Source organism: Dichotomopilus funicola, assembly GCF_033296635.1.
Source record: "Dichotomopilus funicola strain CBS 141.50 unplaced genomic scaffold C8A04scaffold_2, whole genome shotgun sequence".
Lineage (NCBI taxonomy): Eukaryota > Fungi > Ascomycota > Sordariomycetes > Sordariales > Chaetomiaceae > Dichotomopilus > Dichotomopilus funicola.
Window position 1 is genome coordinate 657227 of NW_026944023.1, and position 20016 is coordinate 677242.

At 55.6% G+C, this 20016-nt stretch overlaps 5 protein-coding genes across 5 annotated transcripts in view; 2 read left to right on the forward strand and 3 right to left on the reverse strand.

Annotated features, from left to right (window-relative positions):
• Positions 1-605, reverse strand: part of C8A04DRAFT_24326 (uncharacterized protein) — a gene marked incomplete at both ends in the record, with an annotated part of 2481 nt that extends 1876 nt beyond the window's left edge. The window contains one exon of the mRNA XM_062779090.1: positions 34-605. Coding sequence (XP_062641144.1) covers positions 34-605 — 572 coding nt within the window. The remainder of the gene's footprint in view (positions 1-33) is intronic.
• Positions 606-1789: 1184 nt separating this feature from the next.
• C8A04DRAFT_8804 (uncharacterized protein) lies at positions 1790-5253 on the forward strand (the record flags this gene model as incomplete). Its single annotated transcript, XM_062785245.1, has 6 exons — positions 1790-2902; positions 3011-3609; positions 3703-4003; positions 4226-4438; positions 4484-4781; positions 4979-5253. The coding sequence occupies 6 exons, from the start codon at positions 1790-1792 to the stop codon at positions 5251-5253; spliced, it is 2799 nt and encodes a 932-aa protein (XP_062641145.1).
• Positions 5254-5588: 335 nt separating this feature from the next.
• C8A04DRAFT_24328 (uncharacterized protein) lies at positions 5589-13242 on the reverse strand (the record flags this gene model as incomplete). Its single annotated transcript, XM_062779091.1, has 2 exons — positions 5589-5700; positions 5804-13242. The coding sequence occupies 2 exons, from the start codon at positions 13240-13242 to the stop codon at positions 5589-5591; spliced, it is 7551 nt and encodes a 2516-aa protein (XP_062641146.1).
• A 3110-nt stretch (positions 13243-16352) lies between these two features.
• On the reverse strand, positions 16353-16768 carry C8A04DRAFT_24329 (bola-like protein-domain-containing protein; the record flags this gene model as incomplete). The annotated part of the gene is made up of 2 exons (XM_062779092.1): positions 16353-16637; positions 16727-16768. The coding sequence occupies 2 exons, from the start codon at positions 16766-16768 to the stop codon at positions 16353-16355; spliced, it is 327 nt and encodes a 108-aa protein (XP_062641147.1).
• A 1020-nt stretch (positions 16769-17788) lies between these two features.
• On the forward strand, positions 17789-19682 carry C8A04DRAFT_33890 (uncharacterized protein; the record flags this gene model as incomplete). Its single annotated transcript, XM_062782643.1, has 3 exons — positions 17789-18011; positions 18107-18402; positions 18462-19682. 3 exons carry the CDS (start codon positions 17789-17791, stop codon positions 19680-19682), a joined length of 1740 nt encoding a protein of 579 aa, XP_062641148.1.
• Positions 19683-20016: the final 334 nt, after the last annotated feature.

Here is a 20016-nt window from a genome sequence, read left to right on the forward strand (position 1 = left end):
AAAAAAAAAAGAGACTCGCTCGGACTCGCTCACCTTGGCTGGGTGTTTTCCTCGGCGGATTCGTCCATTTGTGCTCTCGCCTCGACGGCTTCTCGATATGCCTGGGCAAAGTACGGCACGCCTTGGTAATGCTCAACCCAGAGGCGGGTTTGGGCCACCTTGCGGTCAGCTATCTGGATAGCGTTGGGATCCTCCCCTTCGACCCAAAGCGGTGATCCAAGCGCGATCGATGGTCTCCATTTTGGGACGGCTTCGTTTATTTGGGGTGGTATCGTGCTATTTTGAGCTTCGTTTGCTGTTATATCTGCTTGCTCCTGTTGTTGCTGTTGCTGTTGCTGTTCTTCTTCTTCTTGTTGTTGTTGTTGCTGCTTCTGTTGCTCAGCCTCGGCCCGTGCAAGACTCCTAGTTCTTATCCGGGTTGCGATACTTCGGGCAACGCTACGATTGCGGTTGTATCGGAAGCTCTCGGCGTTGCGCGCGACCCGTCGAGTCCGGCGGTTCCTGGTGGAAGTTTCTGCTTCTTTTAAAGGGCCCAAATCACTACTAGGACGGTTGTCCAGAAGACCCGGAGAGCTTCTCTCTGAGGACTGCATGTTGGCGGACATGGTGGTAACCAGAGCCAGTTCGTCACTCCCGCTTGCCAGTCTCTGAGTTTCCAGGCCCAACCGCTAGTTTTGTTTTCCAGCCGTGTGTGGCTGCATTTTGATGCCAACCCGAGAAGCTCTATCACCAGGGATGGATGCCCTGGGAACAAAGAGAAACGCACAGGTGGGAAAGCCACGGTCAAAGTGTCGACGCGCGCGTGGCCGTTCTTTGTTGCGATCTAGGAAACTTGGCCCTTTGTTCGACATCGGGTGCGGACCGAAAACGGGTTGGATTATTGGCCCGGAGCGAAGACCTTTTAACAAACGCTAGCCAAAAACATGAGATGCTGTTGGGTCTCTTTTGTTCATTGTCAGTGACTTCGCCTCAGCTCATTCTGGGGAATATGATGCGAACGGTACATTCCTATCAAGAACTAGTAGGTAGGGGGAGCCAGACATTTTTTGCACATATATTTCTTTCACCGGAAAAAAAAGGGGAAAACTCATGATTCCAAAAACTAGAGAAGAAAGGGGAAAGAAGAAGAACGAACTGCCCCCCCTTCCCATCCTGTCTCACTCTCCCCTCTCCCATCTTTTTTACCCGCTTACGCTTCCATTGTGAGACAACGCCATTCTATCTGATGTTCGCCATCTGACCACTCTGCCTGTCCTCCCAACAAGCTATGGATTCGCGCGGCAGCAGCGCATCATCGGGTTCCTCCGCCTCCGAAGGGGAACTCCATGATCATGGTTTAGATCTTCCTCAACTCCCGACGCACAAGGTCAGCGAACTTGCGGTAAAACGTGCCAGTGCTACCAGCCATGGACTATCTAAGAGTGTGCTCCGGCAAATCGACGCCTGGGCCGCCAAGCTACCCTCTCCCAATGGATTCAGCTCGGATGAGGGTTATGAGCCCAGTAGGAAGAGAAAAGCAAGACACCAGGATGAACCGGACGAGGACGAGGACGACGTTTTGAGGTCGAGAAAGAAGAAAGCCCGTCGCCTGTCTATGAATCCTTTTCCCAATGTCTCTAGTCGGCCACGACGGCGGCCAGCAGTCATGCTTTCGCGGCCTGTTCCGAGGACTGCGGGATTCAGGGGTATCTGGACCGGACCAGTGACGGGGGAATTCCTCGCTGAACTGCGCGGACGGCTCGAGAATATCCCATTCTGCACAGTCCCTGACGATATTGAGAAAGAGAGAATGAGCAGCCCAAAGTTGAACAAGGCAGTCCAAGCGAGTCACTCTTGGTATGCGGGGAGACGCCAGCCTCCGCTAGAAGCCCTGCTCGACTCGATCGTCAACTTCTTCACCCACGAGTCGTCCGACAGCTGCAAGAATTGGGGCACCAAGGCTGAGAAGGTCGTCACATACCTCGAGTGGCTTGCGTTTGATGACGACCAGATCCAGTTGCATATTGCCCCTCCCGTGACGAGGGCCCTGTTCAACGAGGTGCTCAAGAAAGCTACTGTCCAGGTCTTGTCCGAAGAACTTGAACACATCAAGCCTACAGTTGTTGCGGCCCCTTGGTCTCGGACGACGACGACGACGACGATCCCGCTGAGATCAACGCGCCTGGATTGGATGATCACCGGGAAGGACCAGACCTACCGCCCGGCCCTTACTGGACAGCAACAGCAAACCCTCCTCCTCCCCAAGCCCGTCCAGCCACGCCCGCCAACCCAAGTCAACTCCATGCTTATCGACCAGCCCGAAAACGCGCGTTTCCACTACACGCTCCTAGAAGACGAGCAGTACTGGTGGCGCAGCCTCTTCACCTCCGACCCAGACAACGCTCCCCCGCCGCCAGGCATCGAGGACCCCACGGAGGTGGGCAACCTAGCCAAGATCGAAGACGAGACCTTCAACGCCTTCTTCAGCGTCCTCAGCGGGGCCTGGACCGCCACCAACCCCAAACTCGGCTGGGCTGCCTTTGTGCAGAGCGTCAAGCCCGCTGAGAATATTGCCCAGAATTGGGCGCAGGAGCGGGGTATTCGGCGGGCGGTGTTTCAGCTCGCGCTGAGGGCTGTTTCTGATCGTCCGTCGATGTTAACGGCACCGCCGTCATCGTCATCCTTCAAATTGCCCACTCGCCACCGCATCATCTTCCCCGTCCCGGCTGCGACCCTCCGCAAAGCGCGCGAGGCTGCCGACGTGCCGGCGTGGATCATGCCCTGCGTTCCAGAGTGCCACGCTACTGCCCGAGCAAGAGCTCGAGCCCGAGCACTAGCAGGAGCAGAAGCAGGATCAGGATCAGAAGAAGAAGCAACAAAAGCAGGCCCCCGAGAAACCTTCGAAACCATGCGCTCCGTAATAGTCTGCCGCTCCCTCCTCCGCACCGCAACCGAAATCCGCAAATTCGCCCACCGCTTCGCCGAGCAAGCCAACATCGCGCGCCACCCCACCGTCCCGGGAATCCCCGAGCTGCCGGTCAACCTGGTCCTCGGCGCGCCCATCGTCTGGCGCGGCGTGACCCGGCAGATGCAGGAGGCCGAGCGCTTGCGCACGCAGTGTCAGACGGTAGCCAAGCTGCTGCAGGCTGCGCAGGACCGGGCGCCGCGGCCGTTGTTGCGGGATGTGTTGGGTTTGGTGAAGCGCGGGGTAGAGGGGGCGTTTGTGGATGAGAGTCTGCCGTTTGGGGTGCAGTTGGCTATGGATGAGTGGGTTGGGGGGGATGTGGGGGATAGACGGCCGAAGATGTTGGATGGGGGGGATTTGGAGTGGTTGAGGTTTTTGGCTGGGGAGGGTGCTAATGAGAAGAATCGGACGGGGAGGTTTGTTTTGGATGAGCCGAGGGAGAGGTATAGGTTGTTTCTGCTTTTTGCGAGTAAGGTGCAGAAGTTGCTTGACGACAAGAACCCGGAGGGGTTGTTTGCTCGGCATGACGCACAGGTCAAGGTTGAGGATTTGTTGGCGGCCATCAACGCTGGGAAGGACAGCAACAATACGGTCGACAAGTACCAGTTCAGCCCGGCTGAGGCCTGTGCCTGGCTGGATAGGATGAGGGTCACGGGGCATGTGAAGTATGAACCCCTTGACCCCTTAACCCCTTGATATCCCCCATCTAGTGCGAGACTTAGATCAACGTTTCTAACACGAAGCTAACCAACTTTTAGATTCCGTCTTGACCTGCGTTGCTACGGTGTCGTCGAGCGGCCCCCCGTCCAGTACTTTCCCGAACACCGCGTAACCTGGAACCCCAAGGGAACCAAATACACCCGGCCCAAGTTCTCTCCCAAGTTCATCTCAGAATGGACCAACCTCAAGGACCACGTTCCAGACGTTAGTAAGGGCAGCCCCATCCACAACCTCTTCGTCGCCCTCGCCTACCGTCTAGGCTACACCATCGCCATCGCCGACAAAACCGCCCAGGGTCTCCCCACCTCTCGACGGTCTCGCTCGACCTCCTCCCACCCAGTTCCCACCTCCCCACCGCCCATCATACCCCTCGGAAACCTCCAAAAGGCCATCCTCGACTGGTCCCAGATCTGCTCCGAGCTTCTCCAAAGCCACTATCTAGATCCTGGGTCCCGCACTCAACTAACTACCGACATCAACATCAACATCAACACCAACACCAACACCAACACCCACACCAGGACCCAATCCAACATCACAACAACATCAATACCCCCCGAGATCCCAACAACCCTCGAACCCTTCCTCTCCCAAATCACCCGCCTCCGCGCCGACATCATCCGCGACCTGCACAACAACAAGACCATGCTCGGCCCGGGTCGCAGGGTGACTTACATAGATCGCCAGGGCCAGTACCGCACTTTTTTCGCTCGGGATCACAGCTGGGATTGGGCGTCGCCTAAGATTCTTGGTGGTACCGGAGCCGCAGCCGAAGTTGGAGCTGGAACTGCTAAGGAGGGGGTTAAAGGGGTCAAGGAGACGGTTGAGGGACCTTCGGCCGGACATAGACGCAGACAATTCTGGTCTCTTGACCGCTGGCCTGGGCCCGCAGTGGAAGGGAGCAGCAGTAGAGAAGGCATGGGCGGACTACGGCGACTGACTGAGGAAGAGATGAAGCAAGCCGATCCGATTGCGGCGCGGTATCGTCAGCCGAAACTGCGGCCGTATGTGGAGGAGAAAGTGGTGTTTAGGCCGGGGCCGGCGACGTATTGGGGGGGCGATACGAAGTTGCAGAGGGAGGTGCTGTTTGGGGATACGATGGCTATTCTTGGTGGTGGTGAGTTTTTTTTGTTTTTTCCAGTTCTTCTTTGTTTTTGTTTTTTTTTTAAATTTATTTTGGGGTTTGTTTTCTGTTTCTCATGCAATTTTATACCCCCTTTTTCGTCATACTTACTACACACACACTACGCAAAAAACAGGTACTAACAACCCCTGATTTTCCCCTAACAGCGGTCGAGCTATATCAACAATCAGAAGAGGAAAACCAACCCAACTGGCTCAAGACCCTCACAGCGCTCAATCCCTTCTCACAGAAACTAGAGGAAAACAAACTGCCCACTGTCGACCCGGACCTGGTTCCGCAAAGCTGGGACCCGGTGGCGGAGGCGGAGGAACAAATGCGTGCTGAGGAACCAGAATACTATGAGGAGGAGGATAGTGATGTAGTAGAGGAGAGGGAGGAGGGGGATATTGAGTATCCGGGTGAGGATGTTCTCATGACAGGGATGGAACCGCTGTTGATGGTGTAGCGTAGTAAGAAAGGAGGGGGTTTAAGGGATGGCGTTGCTACTTTTGTTGGTTTATTTGAAACTAGTTTTCTCCGTTAAGTTTCCGTTCATGTTCTCCACGTTTATGTTCTCCGTTCATGTTCTTTACTAAGGCAGCCAATCTACTGACTTGCAAGTCACTTTCATTTGGACGACACACTCACTGTCAAGCCAGCAGCACACGAACCGGATCCATTGATAAAAAACAAAGAAAGAGCCTAAATTTCAGTTCCACGCCACATCCTAAATAATCGCTATGCCATGCTAAAACCTCGCCATTATGCACCGGGCCCGCTCGTATCCATATCATAAAACCATTACCCTTCTATACGATCCACATAGTTGTCCTCCTCAAACCTAGGTCTCGGCGTGTTGGGAGAATGTCGGTTCCCAAAAGTGTGCCAGCAATTGGGTGATTGCAGGATGTACCTGTTGATACCACCGTCGTTAGCAAATTCTCACCACCCAGACGTATCTCCGTATAAAAATGAGGCATAGAGAAGAAATGAGGGGGAGGGAAAAAAGAACGTACCTCGCCATAGCCTCCCTGAACCGACTCTTATACTCTCTCGGACTCGTCACAGTCGGCCGGTTCCGTCCACCGCCAGCAAACCCACGATTCTTGATCCAACTCTCCAACTGCTTGTCCCATGTATAAGTCCGGATACAATCGATAATACCCACCGAGATCTCCTTCTTCACCTCGTCGACGGCCACCATAAGCGAGTAGTCCATGACATTCTGCTTCGCCAAAAACAACGTGTCGTTGAACACCGACGCGCGCAGCAGTCGCTTGGAGTGCTCGCGCGAGAAGAGGGGTGACTCGTAAATGTATTCCACCATGTTCTCGTCCAACAACACTTCGTTTTGCTCGCCTGTCGACTGGATCTTGCGGTTGCGCATCGACCCCTTGAGATCGAACGTCCGGCTCGGGCACCGGTCGTAGAAGAGGTTTTCCATGACCAGGAGGTCAAGCTTGATCTCCGTGTTGGTGAGGGGGTTTTTGATGAAGACGCGGAAAAAACCAAACATCTTGGCGATGACCGACGGAAGGTCGTGGAAGAGCGCCTCCGACATGATGTTGAAGTAGTCCGGGGCGAACCGGAGGAAGGACGAGGTCTCGCTGGGCGAGAGGGACTTGAGAATGAAGCGCTCGTCGAGCGTCTTGAGGAACACAGATTTGGTCTTGCCACCCTTGGAATCCCACTTGAGACAGCGGGAGAGCGACTCGACAAAGCGGTCGGCTACGCCGCATTTCCGCCGCAGTGCGTCGAACTGCTCCGCGTAGAAGATCTGACACGTCATCCTAGCCGACCCTTCCGTAAACTGGTACTTGACATGCATGCCCGTCGGTCTGAGCAAACTCTTCTCCAGCTCAGTATTGTATTGTGCGGCCCTTGCCCCCTTGCCGGTGGGCGCCTCGGGCCGTTTCATCTCCAGACCATCGCTGCTGTCCTCCGTCTCTGACTGAACCGACATTTCCCATTTCTGCCGGATTTCCGACAGCTTGGCCAAGTAGTCCTCGGAGCTGAGGGCGAACGCCACAAGGGAACTTGGCTCATCCTCTCTGATAATCACATCCGAATCGAAAAAGATGTGGTCGGTCGCGTTGATGGGGTACTCCAGTTGCGGCCAACCGCTAGCCGAGCGCTCGGCCCAAAAATTTGTCAACATCGTCATCAGGCTCTTCTTTTGGTGCTTCGGCAGGTCCTCTGGGATCTCTTCAGGTTCCACCAGAGAATCGGCAATCTCCTTGACACCCGGGAGGATGTCATCTAGGGTAAGAGCAGGGCTGTCGTTGTCGTTGTCATTGTCGGCGTCACTCTCCCCGGTTTCATCCTCAGACGGGATTCGGCTCTCTTGACGGCTCTCTTCCGTCTCCGGTTGGGTGGTATTGTCTCCCGAACGTTCCGGCTCGGAGGGAACCTTCTGTGAAGAGTCGGGCGCTGTTGCGGGTGCCTTGGCCCGCTGCGATCCGGGCAATGGACTGTAAACCGCCACAGCTACCGCTGCCGCTTTTTCGCCTTGCTTGTCGCCCCGTTCTTTGTCTGGGAGGTGCTCATCTTCTAGCGGCCCGGGCTCTTCCACAGCCTGGTCCACGTCTTTGTAGACCTTCACTATGGTCTTGGTCGAAGACCGGGGGAGGAACGCTCGGCTGTGGTGCATCTTGGCCGCCCGTTGCTTGCGGTCTTTCAACCTCTCCTTCTCAAATTCCCGACTCAGTTGCTCGAAATGTTTTGCCAGTGTTGATACCTTCGATTCCTTCTTGTGAACGTACCGGGGAATCCCGGAAGGCACCGCCTTACGATGGCCTTTCAAGACCCCGAGCCCAAGACGGTCGGTGAACTTCTTTTCTCCCTTCACCAAGATGTTTTCTGTCGCCGCCTTCTGCAGCTCACCTCCCCCCATATCCTGGGCTTTCTGCTCTTTCAGGAGCTTGCCAATGGCGGTTTGTGCCCTTGGAAGAGTGCCCCCCGGGGGGTGAGAAATGGCCCGAACCATCGGAGGCGACACAGCTGCGCCGGCTCTCCTAGACAAGGCACGATCTGCTGTGTGCTTAGGGGTGCTGGGCAAGTTCTCGCCATTGGAAGAACCCGACCCTCTGGGGTCGTTGGACAGTGCCCGCTGCTCGCGACGGAGCTGCTCTACTTTTTCCGATAATGACATATGGCCAGTGGTTGCCGTCGGTACTGGGATGCTCGTTTGTGCCACAGAAGAGCCCGTAGAAGTGGAAGTAGTGGCCGAGTTGGACGGCAAACCGTTAAGGGGTTTGGTGTTTGGGAGGTTGTCTTCCGTGGCCGGCATAACAATGTCCTTTGCAACATTTGTCGTGCCAGCGGTTGCCAGGTCCAGCGGTTCAACCCTATCCAGGACCGTTTCTGTTTCGGCTGCGGCAGCACCCTCCTTCGGCGCTGGGATGGGCTGCGGGGTTGGAGATGGGGGCGCCTCTTGTGACTGACTGGCATCGGCTTCCAGATCTTGTGACGGTTTCTCGCTAGTCTCAGCTGTACTAGGTGGAGACGCGGTAGATGCCGTCTTTTCTTCAGATTCAGAAGCAATCGACGGAGTTCCCTCGGTGCCCGGGAGAGACTCTTTAGACTCGTGGTCTGTAAACATCTTCTTGAGTTGGATGATGGTCAACTGACGGACGTCCTTGTCGGAAAGGAAGTCGGCCTCGAAGGTGGCAAATGCGGCATCCCAGTCCGTCACCTTTTCTAGCATCTGGCGAATGACGGTGTTGAAGGGAATTACTTCGTAGTACCTGGAGCCCATGTACGCATCCTGAAGGGCGCGGACCAACTCGTTTTGGTCCTCCTGTGATTTTTTGCTGAGCCTTTCCACCTCGACTTTGCAAGCCTCCGCCTTTTCCGGGAGCACGCTGTCGATCCGGATGCTCTTAAGTCGAGCCCCAACAGAATTCATGAAGCGGTTCCAGCGGTCTTCGGCCCGGGTGAAGACCTCGTTCTTGACCTTGAGATCGTAGTCCACCTTCCAGGTGATCGTCGTCCGCGGCACAACGATCTCATAGAGATCAATGGGATCATAATGCACCCTCACCGCGATGTCGCGGTACAGGTAATAGAAAAACCGGATGTGGTCCTTTTGGTGGTCGTGAGGACACTCGGTTTCTGGGTTCAGCGGGAGCCCACTGCCCCAGAATGAAAGCTCGAGGTACTTGCCAAATGAGTACTTCCAAGTGCTCATGGACATGGGCATGAGGCCGAAATGCTTGTTGCAATGCTTGCAGTAATTCCACATGCGGATGCCCGTTCCGTCGTTGTCACCGTCCCTCTCCTGCGGTTTGGCGGGGAAGTTCTCGGGCCACACCGGGGAGGTTTCCAGTATGACAGTAAGACGCGCGTTGTCGTGGACGTAGGTGCGATGGTGTTCATACATCTTCCGGTCGCAGCCGTTGGAGTGGCAGATAAATTCAGCACCCTCGCACACATCCTCGATGTATTGGCCCAAAGTGCAGTCTTGGTCCATATTCCCGTTGGGATCCGGATGCTCGTTATAAAACTCAATGGCGACTAAACTGGGCTCCGAGCAGGGAATCTTGGTCGCGGTGCACGTGACAGAGTACAGGACCACAATATTCTGGTGGGAATGGGGGTCGAAGAGATCGAGGCTCCCGTGAATGTACGCTTCCCACTGCTTCGCCTGGGTCCTGTAACTGTGCATCGCCTTGTCGTATTCGGCATCATGGACGGCATGGAGCACCTCCATGACCTTTCGTGGAGCCACTTGTTCAATCCCCCGCACCATCTCAGGCTGAACGAGCTGAAAGGGCTCCGGCTCCCCCTTTTCGCTCTCTTCAAACGCCTCCGGGCGTTCCTGCTCAAGAAGCCGTTTCAGGTATGCCGCACGCCGCTCTTGCTCTCGTGCCTTCAAGAGCAAGTAGGGTTGCTTGAATTTGACGAATGGGGAGGCCGACAAAATCCTCGTCTCATACCTTTCCACTGTGTCACCGTGGAAGCCGGGCATGGGAATATCATCAGGAATCTCCCCATGTGCATGTAGCTCATGCATGGATACCGTCCCTTGTTGAGTTTCCAGAGCCGGCTGAGCAGCTGGTTCGACGTGGGCTGGTTCTTCTTTATCGGCAGCGACAGGTGTTGGTTCGTTATCCTGCAAAATACCCCCATCTTCTGCTGTACTTTGCCGCGTGACGAGAATAGCAGGGCGGTCGGTGGGGACGCCTGTCATTCCTTCAGCAACCGGCGCTGGGAAGCTTTCATCCGTCTGCTCCGATGGCAAAGCTGGCAGTAGAGGCTGCCCAGGATCCGAAGGAAGCCGAATGAACTCGTCGCGCATGAGGCAAGACTCTAATTTTGAGTTGTAAATGACGTAGAGCATGAACTCGGTAATGCGCTTCATCCGCGACAGGATCTCGGTTGATGCACCACGAAGCGCAATGGTACAACCGCGATCTTTGGGGCACCCGGATATGAAGAGGTAGGTTTTCTTTTTGCCGCGAATCTCACTGTTCACAAATGTCTTGACCTCGAAACTCTCGCTCATACCCACGCGGGCGCCTAGGCTGAGCATGTCCATGGATGAAATGACGGGCATGTTCACAATGCGTGCCACGGCTTCAAGCACTGACGGCTTGACGTTGTAGGCGACAGCAACGTTTGCCTCGGAGAGGTACTGGAGCGCAAGTCCGGCAACGCTCTTTTCCACGAGCAGCACATGGGGTTCCAAGTTGAGAATCCGGTTGACAACCATTCGCAAATATTCTTTCTCCTGCTCGATTACCGGCTGCAAGCTCATAAAATGCTGCTGGGGGTGGCGTTGGTACTCGAGAGGGAAGGTGATAATGACTATCCTCGGATTACGGATCTTGCGCGGCATGCTTTTCAAAGCCAGATTTTTGGTGAAGACAACGCCGTGCACGTAAGCCGTGTCACTCGGCTTGCCACCGGGGATTCGTTTGAGTTTCACCCAATGCCGGATATCCATGTCATCGCCGTTTCGAATGTCCGGGTCGACGTCGTCGGCACACCGGTCCAGGATGGGAATCAAGGTTTTTTCCCAACCGGCAGGATTGGGAATGTCGGCATCCTGGAGCAGCTGTCGAAAGAGCTTTTTGACATGCTGCAAACTGGTAGGATTCAGATCGTGTTCGGCGGACCTTGCCTCTCGTTCAGATTCAGTTCGATTCTGAGTCGGCGCCTCAATGACGCTGTCGAAGATGGAAAGGGTATCGGCCGAGGCGGAAGGCCCTTTTATCACGGCTGATTTTGGGCGTGGAGTGCGCAAGTGGTGGACGCTGGCGCTGGCAATGCTGAGGTTCCTTCGACGAGGTGGCCGGGTGTGAATGGATAAGTTCTGCAAGCCGCTGCCACCCTCTTCAAAACCGCGACTCGCATGGCTCAAGCCGCTGACGCTCTTCTCGCCCTGGCGAAAACGATGCTTCCGACCTGCGGTCAAATACGTACCAAAGCTTGCCCGGCCGGGATCCAGACTGGACGATGGGAAGTCAGTTCCATCCATGGTGGCAAAGATGCTGCTCATCTGCTCGTCTTCGCTGGACTCATCAGACATGTAATCTGCCAGCTCTGGGTCGATAATGTTATCGGCATGGAATGCATTAACATTGGCCTTTTTCCCTAGCTCTTCATTTGCGGGGGCCCGAAAAGGGGCTCTGTCGTCCGGCGATGCCTTCAGCCTGGATAGGAAATTCTGCTTGGAGTGATGCCGGCGGTGTCCCGCAGACTGTGGTCGGTTAGTCGCAAGTGATTTCAAGGACCTTGATGAACCAGGTCTGCTCAGTTGTGGCATGTCGATCTCCAGAACAGCGGAATGGCGATTGTTTTCCCCCAACCGTCGCGTTGCTGGAATAGCCATCATGGGGGTTGTTGCAGTCCTCCCGTCCTCGGTCTGCTCAGCCCGCTCTGAAATGCTCATCTCATCGTCCGTTCGAAGCCTAGTCACCGCGGGGGTCGTTTTCATCTGCTGGTTCGTGCGGAAGATTGCAGGGAGATAAGATTCGTCAGCCGAGTCGTCTGAGCCACTATCATAGCGGCGGTTGATGACGTTTAAACAGGTTTTGCAGACCCGGAGGGTCCCTGGGACCCCAAACTTTTGCCCTGAGATGTTGGAGGTGCACTTCGAGTCAAAGATGCAGCCGCACGTGCGGCAGTGGTGCTTTCTCCGAAACGCAGTAAAAGGCGTACCGCAAAGGAAACATTCTTTGCATGTCTCATCAGCCATCCAGAACTCCTTACTCAACACCTGTTTCTTCATTCTTTCTAGCCTAGCGTTCACAACGTCGGGAGCTCCTTCATTTGTGGTTGTGCCCGGGATCCTCATGATGCCCGACTGCAGCATCTGCGGCCGCTCGTTGTGGGTAAATGAGTCATGATACACTGAGCTGTGAGCTGAGGTGCTGATCGGGCTTGGAGCGGCACCAGGTTCCAAGGACGATGATCTCGAGTGGCTTCTACCCCTGGTGGAGGTAATTCGGTCTATTACCGCCGGTTTTCGCATGGCCTCCGCAGGCGAGATGCGTGACGAAGTGGAGGACACACGGGCTTCGACCACCGGTGGAACGGGGCTATGCGGCGCATCCGTGCTCCCGTCGATGCTGAGAGCATCATCTCTTGTTGCTCGCTTTGAAAGTACGAGTCGATCAACGGTGGTTACGCTGTCCAAACTTGCATTTCCCGACGGACTGGGACTTGGTATCCCGTCGTCCGGCCTGCTTATACTTCTACGACCTGTAGTTCTAGTGGGCAGCTCCTCACGGGTCGTGACGCCCCGAGTCCCCTCCGTATCCATGAAACCCTGCACAGTGACCGGTGCTATAGATGCGTTCGCAGCGGATGGGACTGCAGTCTTTGCCATTTTTGGTAAACTCTGGGTACTTATGGCGGGAGACTTGAGGGCTGCAGCTATCGAAGTCGACGACGCTTTGGAGGATTGCGGGGCTGTGTTTGGTTGCGACTCGGTGGCCGGAGCCCCAGGAGAGGATATACTTGGGGTTTGAACATCCGAGGAGGTAGCCGGCTCCATGGTTGGAATCGAAACACCACTTTCCCCCCTGGGCAGCGGCGACAATTTTGTAGTACTTGGAGGCGCACCCGTAGTCTTCTTGGAAGAGGCTCCATCCTGACTGTTAGCATCGTCTGCTTCTTGAGCAGGAGCCTTGCCCTTGGCGCCAACAGCCTCCTTGAAGCGGGAATACAGGCCACTCAGGCCCTGCTGGACGATATCCCCGGCGGTCGATTTGCTTTCGGAGGTAGGTAGCGAGTCGGGTGGAGGACCGAAATCGTTGAATGTGGTCAGAGCGTCTGACTGGCTAGCTGAGGTATGAATTTTGTCGAGCGTGAGCGCGATCTGCTCCCTATCGACGGGCGAGGTTACTGAAAACGACGTCGCCGAACTGCGGCGGGATCGGGTACCGGCTGGTGATGGTGGCACCGAGGGGACGAGGGAGGGCGGACGCAGCCCGTTGGAGTGGGCCATGATATGGTGCGTCAGTCCGGCGACAGCCGCGGGTTATGAGGGGGACCGATCGATGGGCATCACCCATTCTTTGGTTGCTATGTAGGTAGATGGGAAAGTCTAAGACAGCTGTGTTGGGTGGGGCACAGATTGCGGCGCGACTGAGCACGACCAAGTCATCCACCAAGACCGACAGAGTGGTAGTGATGCCTTAGCATCCAGAACGCCGGTGGTTTTAAAAGGTGAGTGTATGGAGGTCATGCGTGACTCGAGCTAGCTTGGGTAGTTCTGCAAACTTGGGCGGGGCGAGGACCTTGGTCGTGAATGAATGCCTGGATGACTGGTGTCTCAAAAGGGTGTCGTCACCGGGCAGGCATTCCTACAAAAAAGCTATAACCTGTGTCATGCATCTTTTGTAGCGCAGAATACTGTCACAGTGTCACGGGTGCAGCCCCACTCTTCCCCAGAGGTTGCTTAGTGGGGCAATCACGTGAGTTGGCGTCGTTGCACGCGGTCGTGTTCCTTCGGATCCTTCCACAAACAGCAACGGGCCCACCGCGTCCTCCTGATTTGAGGAACGACGCCTGCATACTGATAAGTTGTTTTTCAACATCAGAGGTATCGATCACCCTTGTGTTAACAGAGCAGGACCATGCCCCTTTCATCCAGGTTATGCAAACCCTTAACTTACTCGACGACGTCCCCTCCGCCTTGAGCCCGCCGTGAGCAATCACTATACCTAGCAAAGTACGGATAGCCTCGGGCATTTCGGGGCCAGTCGAATCTGCTCGCAAGACACTACCCATGGCGAACCAAAACAATCCCACTGTTGCTTCATACCGGCCGTCATGGTCGCCCAGTCACCACGCTCGAGCGACAGCCATCCCCCGCCGCTACGTCCGAATATCCGCTAAGCAACAGGCGTTGTTGAATCGCTCAGACTCTTGGGTTGACGACAGCGGTTTCCGTGTTCCACCAAGCGTGTTGAACTCTGCCAAGGAGCGATACGAGAGAACAACCCAGTCCAGCAAAACAACAACCCAGGGAGCGTTCCCTTCAGATCCTCCGTCGCCCATCGCATCAGAGAAGGAACCCGATTTCCCTGACGAGAACCGCCAAGCCGATTTAGGACGCACACTGGGCACGACCAAAGGAAACGAGGATGATGTGGGGGAAGACAGTCTTGGTTCGTGGCCGCCCTCTCCGCCGTCGCATTTCGCCAAACCACACAAACAAGAGGAGCATCCCCCCAGAGCTGCAGATATTTCGAAAACTAGGCCATCTAAGTTCTATGGCGACCGCGCCGCCAGACATTTTACCCCGCCGTCCTTGTCTACTCCCAACGCCTTTCCCAGCAGCTGTGCCACGTCTGAGCCTGGGTTAGAGATCGAAATTCCCCAAGCTGTACCCGAGGTCGCGGCGCCGGTCAATCGACAGCCTGTCGTTGCTTTGCTCGAGCCAACGCCACCTTCTGCGCAGATCAATTTCTCAGTGCCTACGGGACAAACTAGTCCTCTTAGACGGCTCCTCGCGAACCGGTCCCGCCTTACGAAACCCCCCGCCACCCGCTCTGCAAGCCCCACGAGAGAACACTTAACGGAACAATCCCCTGGTGATACAGGCTCGATTCTGCCCCGGCCACTCAGTTCAGCCCTTGACTCACCAATGCCAACCCCACGGGTTCCCCTACACCATCCTGCAGAGACATCATCCACTGTGTTGTCTATGGGCGCTCAATGCGCTCCGTTACGGAAAACCCCACCCGAAACCGCCAGGAGAACGCCCTCGGCCGCTGCCAGCCAGAGGTGGAGCAAAACTACGGAAAAGCTACCACCCAACGGTCCGTCGTCCCAAGTCCCGTACACCGCTTTCAAAGTTGCGTACCCGGATTATAATGGGAGTCTTAATGTTTTTCTCCGTGGCGCCATGTGCGTTGCGAAGCTCTGCGAGGGGAAAGCTCTCCCCGAATTTCTTTACGACGACTTCGTCCGCGTTTTCTCCACTGATTTCCTAGAGTATGTGAGAACATTTGACGACAGCCGAACTCCGCTCCCAGCAATCCAATTCTACAACGAAAACGTGTCGAGGCCCAGCTATTTGAAGGGCATATTGACTCGTGACAACATCAACGACGTGGCAAGCAAGTACCCGGAAGAGTCCCGAGCCATTCTGCAAACTCTGAAAAAGCCTATACCCCGCCGATCAATCCCGCATCTGCCGAGCCGGGCTGAGACAGACAAACGACCCCTGGAATCCTCGCCTGGGGAACCGGACTTGACACACTTAGAAACACGTATCCAGCACCTCGAGGGCATGATTTCACTCGCAAACCAGGCGTTTGATTCAACGGGGGACAAGATACCTACACACACGACGAGCCACTATATAGGGCCAGGAACCATCCCTAACCTGCGAAGCGGGGAGGCTACAGTTTTGGAAAATAGCACAAAACCTCTTATGTCCACGCCAGCCCGACAACCACGACTGAAAAATGGCACGGTATCGACGACAGCGGACACATCTACAATCAAGCCCGTGTATCTCCGGACCCAGGTTGATTCATCACTACCCGACATAGAGCAGCCGTCGACCCGAAACCTGCCAAAACACACACTACCCCCAGGAAGCGCCATGTCTAATGTGGTTTTCTCCCAACTCAGCAATGCCGATAGCATTCCGGAGGCGAGACTCAAACGCAGAGCTGCTCATCAGGCCCCAGGCGGGTGGTCAACCGGCGGATCGGGTTCCGGGGCCAAAAAAATGCGACTTTCACAGGATCCAGAGCTTGCGAAAGTTCGACGCTTCGGAAAGTTCCTCCAAAAGATCAAGTCTTCCACTCCTCCTGGAGGGCCAAGTCCGTCAGCAGCAGAGGGACAAAGCTTTTCCGGGTGACGCATGTGGCTCCTAACATCTTGTAACCCTCGTAACGCGCGTAAGTACGGATCACAGGAGGAGGGCGCGTTAGCATATGAAATCGAAGATGGATGGGATACTAGTGAATGGCGGCTGCTGTACGGTAATTATTGCTACACAAGGGTGCCAACCTGCTCTTGCATGATTTCCAGTTCAGCGCTGAGGGTATCACCAATCTAAGCCCTTGTAGTGCCTAGAAAGGCAATATTCTCTTTTTTTTACTCTACTTCGGCCTCACGAGCTCGCCGCTTTGCGTCCTCTTCTGGGGTCATGGTCCGGAGTTGCAGCGCGTGGATTCCCCCTTCCTGGGCCAGTTCGTCCTTCAAGAGGGAATAGACAAGGCGGTGTCTTGCCGGCTGCATCTTGGATTGGAAAGCTTCGGATGCAATGATGACCCTAAAGTGTGTTTCCTTCGACGTAACACCCTGCATCGCCTGGTGGTGGGCATGGAGATGCGAATCGTTGTGGATTTCGAGCGTCGTGGGCTGTAGAGCGGCAGTGATCTGAGGAGCAGCAAGAGAGAAATGATCAGCACCCGCATCACATGAAGACGGATGTACTTCCGTCGTATGTCGGATTTCCGATTACATACCTTCTCCCGGATCACATCCTCAACCGGAGTGAGTGACGCCATGGCGGAATATGGGCGGGCGGCTCTGGCAAAGCCCAGGGCGGCTTGGCGCAACATAGAAGAATGAACTGCCCGGCGCCGGAACCCCGAACTTCGAACCTGCAGGTCAGGTTGAATGTTCCGTCACCTGTACCTATAAACAGCCCACGGCAACTGGTTCGGCAGAGACGGCGGAATGGTGAGAGGTGTGGGCCACAGTTAACAGGTAAAAGGAATGGAAGCTCGCCTTGCATGTTACCAGCTCCTGCTGCGCAAGAATTCAATCGCCGGCAGAAAGCGTGGGGTATCGACAGCCAAACGAGATGAGCCCCCAGCGGCCCGATTCCCGTCTTTCGGGGCTGCACAGTGGGAACAGGTGTAGCGACGCCACATTGCCCCTCAAATCCCACCTGGGACGACACTGGACTTCGGCCCTGAACGTTTTGACCAACGTCACATGGAACAGTACTTTGCACACGAAAGTGATAATTAACCGTCGCCCATAGGCACAACGATTCGAAGAAAGAAAAGGGATCAACGATCTCTGTTTTAAGTTTCAATCCATACACCAGTGCTGATATCGACGTCTCAACTCGCCAACTCATCTCGACCCCGCGGATACCATTCCCTGTTCCCGCAACTCGGGCTCTTAGGTGCTTCGAAAACCCGATTTGCCGGCCGCCGTTCCTCGTTCCCGGGGGAAAAAATAGAATGCGCTCCGAACCAGCAACAAGAAGACCGTGTTGTGGATTGTTTGGACCCCTGTCGTATTCCATTTGCAAGTGTGACCGGCCGACTCCGTTTTCCCACACTCCCGCCCCATTCTCCGGCCACCACGGGTCACACCTTTAAAGGCCGATCGACGACCCCCCTGCTCTGGCCCGCCGTTTCGGCTCCTCTCCCACCCCTCTCAAAATCCTCATGTCCTCTGCCCTTCCCTTTGGTAGGAGCTTTGCCCGCCAGCTACATCCCGTTGCGCTGCTTCTACCTCGTCTCCGTCCTCTGTGGTGTGGTTCGACGACCCAATCTGCTCGAGCGAGAACGATGGCGTCTGCACTACCGAGGTTACCCGTCTTCGAGGCGATTTCGCGCCATGACCCGAATTCGATCGCCGTGATTCATTCGAATAGCGGACGCCAGTTTCGATATGGGGAGTTGTTAGGCGACGTGTGCAAGGTTCGAAACCGTCTATATGAGACCGCTGGGAGGGATGACCTCGACGGCGAGCGTATCGCGTTCCTGGTCGAAAACAGCTACGACTATGTGGGTAAGCTTGATTCTTGCCTTCTCACAACGCTCACTGTGTCGGAGCTTATGGGAAACCTATACATCGGCGTGGACTGACGATATACCACTTACAAGTCACGTTTCTGGCTATCCTCGCGGCCAAGTCCATAGCGGTACCGCTTTCCCCAGCTTTCCCAGCGCCGGAGGTACAATATATCTTGAACCATAGCGAAGCAATTGTGCTTTTATCATCCGCAAAGTTCGCCTCGAAAGCGGAGGAAGTCTTGAGGACCGAATTGGACGTTCAGCCCGCGTACCTACGTATGAACAAGTTCGAAGGGCAGGGTGCCCACGAAAACGTCACATTGGATAAGTCCGACCCGGGTTCCGCAGGCATGATGCTCTATACATCTGGGACCACGAATCGACCGGTACGTTCCGGCCCTTTTGCCCGGAATACGGCTACGATAAACTGACTTGCGAATTTCAGAAAGGCGTCCTCCTCCCCCAGTCCGTCATGACAGCACAAGCCAAATCTTTACTACAGGCGTGGGAATACTCACCCTCTGATCACCTCCTCCACGTTCTGCCGTTGCACCACATCCACGGCACCATCAATGCCATCTTCACCCCGCTCTTTTCCGGCAGCACTATCGAGTTCCTCTTCCCCTTCAACGCCGATGCAGTATGGCGCCGCTTGGCCGCTCCCTTCCTCACACCGGACCAGACCCCCAACGCGGACTTGACCCAGCATCAACACCGCAAAATTACCTTCCTCACCGCTGTCCCAACCATCTACGCCCGGCTCCTCACTACCCACAAAGCCCTACCCCCAGACATGCAAAGCGCCACGCGCACCGCCATCTCGCCCGCTAACTTACGCCTCGCCATCTCCGGTTCCGCCGCCCTTCCAACCCCGATCAAGCGCGCCTGGTCCGAGCTGAGCGGCGGGAACGTACTACTTGAGCGTTTTGGCATGACGGAAGTCGGGATGGCGCTCAGCTGCGGGCTCGATGTGGTCGACCGTGTAGACGGTTCCGTCGGCTGGCCACTTCCCGGCGTGGAGGCGCGTCTAGTCGATGTCGACACACACCAATTGATCGAGCCCGGCCAGGAACGCGACGCTGACGGTCGCGAGCGCGTTGGCGAGATCCAGCTGCGCGGGCCTACCATCTTTACTGAGTACTGGCGCAATCCGGAGGCGACAGTTAAAGAGTTTGTGGAGTCCAAGGACGGCCGGGGCCAGTGGTTCAAGACGGGCGACGTAGCAGTGCGCCGAGCCGTGGACGGCGCGGGGCGGAGCGTCCTGCCGAGCCAGAAGGACTGGGCGAGAGGGGACCTGTACTTCATTCTAGGGCGCCGTAGCGCCGACATCATCAAGAGCGGGGGCGAAAAGGTTTCAGCATTGGAGGTAGAGCGGGAAATGCTCTCCTTACCGCAGGTTGCTGAGGTGGCCGTGCTGGCTGTACCCAGCGGGAAATGGGGCCAAAAGGTCGGGGCGGTAGTGATCCTCGACAAAGAACGCTTGCCTGACGGGAAGTGGTCGCCACTAGAGATGCGCCGCGCCCTGAAGGGGAGGCTGGCGGGCTACAAGATCCCTCAGGTACTAAGAGTGGTGGATCACATCCCGAGGAACGCAATGGGCAAGATCAACAAGAAAACACTGGTCAAGGAAATATTTATCGACGACTTCAGCGGGGATGAGCTGTAAGGAGAATTTGGAACGGGTTTGGGATAAGTAGGACATGTTCTGGGTCCCCGCAGTGAATGGATAGAGGGGATAGAATTCGTTAGATCATCACTTCAGTAGTCATAAAGTGTATCACCAATAACTGGTGCGTAGACTCTTAATAGAAGCGGACCGGAGCAGCAGTGGCCGGGCATCATCGACTCCACAAAATACAAGTTGCTATTGTCGGGTTCACATTTCTCATTAAACGGATGCGGATATGCTAGGCTCATCGCAGCTAAAAGCCATCTTCGAGAAGCAAATAAACAAACAACCGTTAACCATACGCAGCCAAGGAAAACCATGTTCGCCCAAA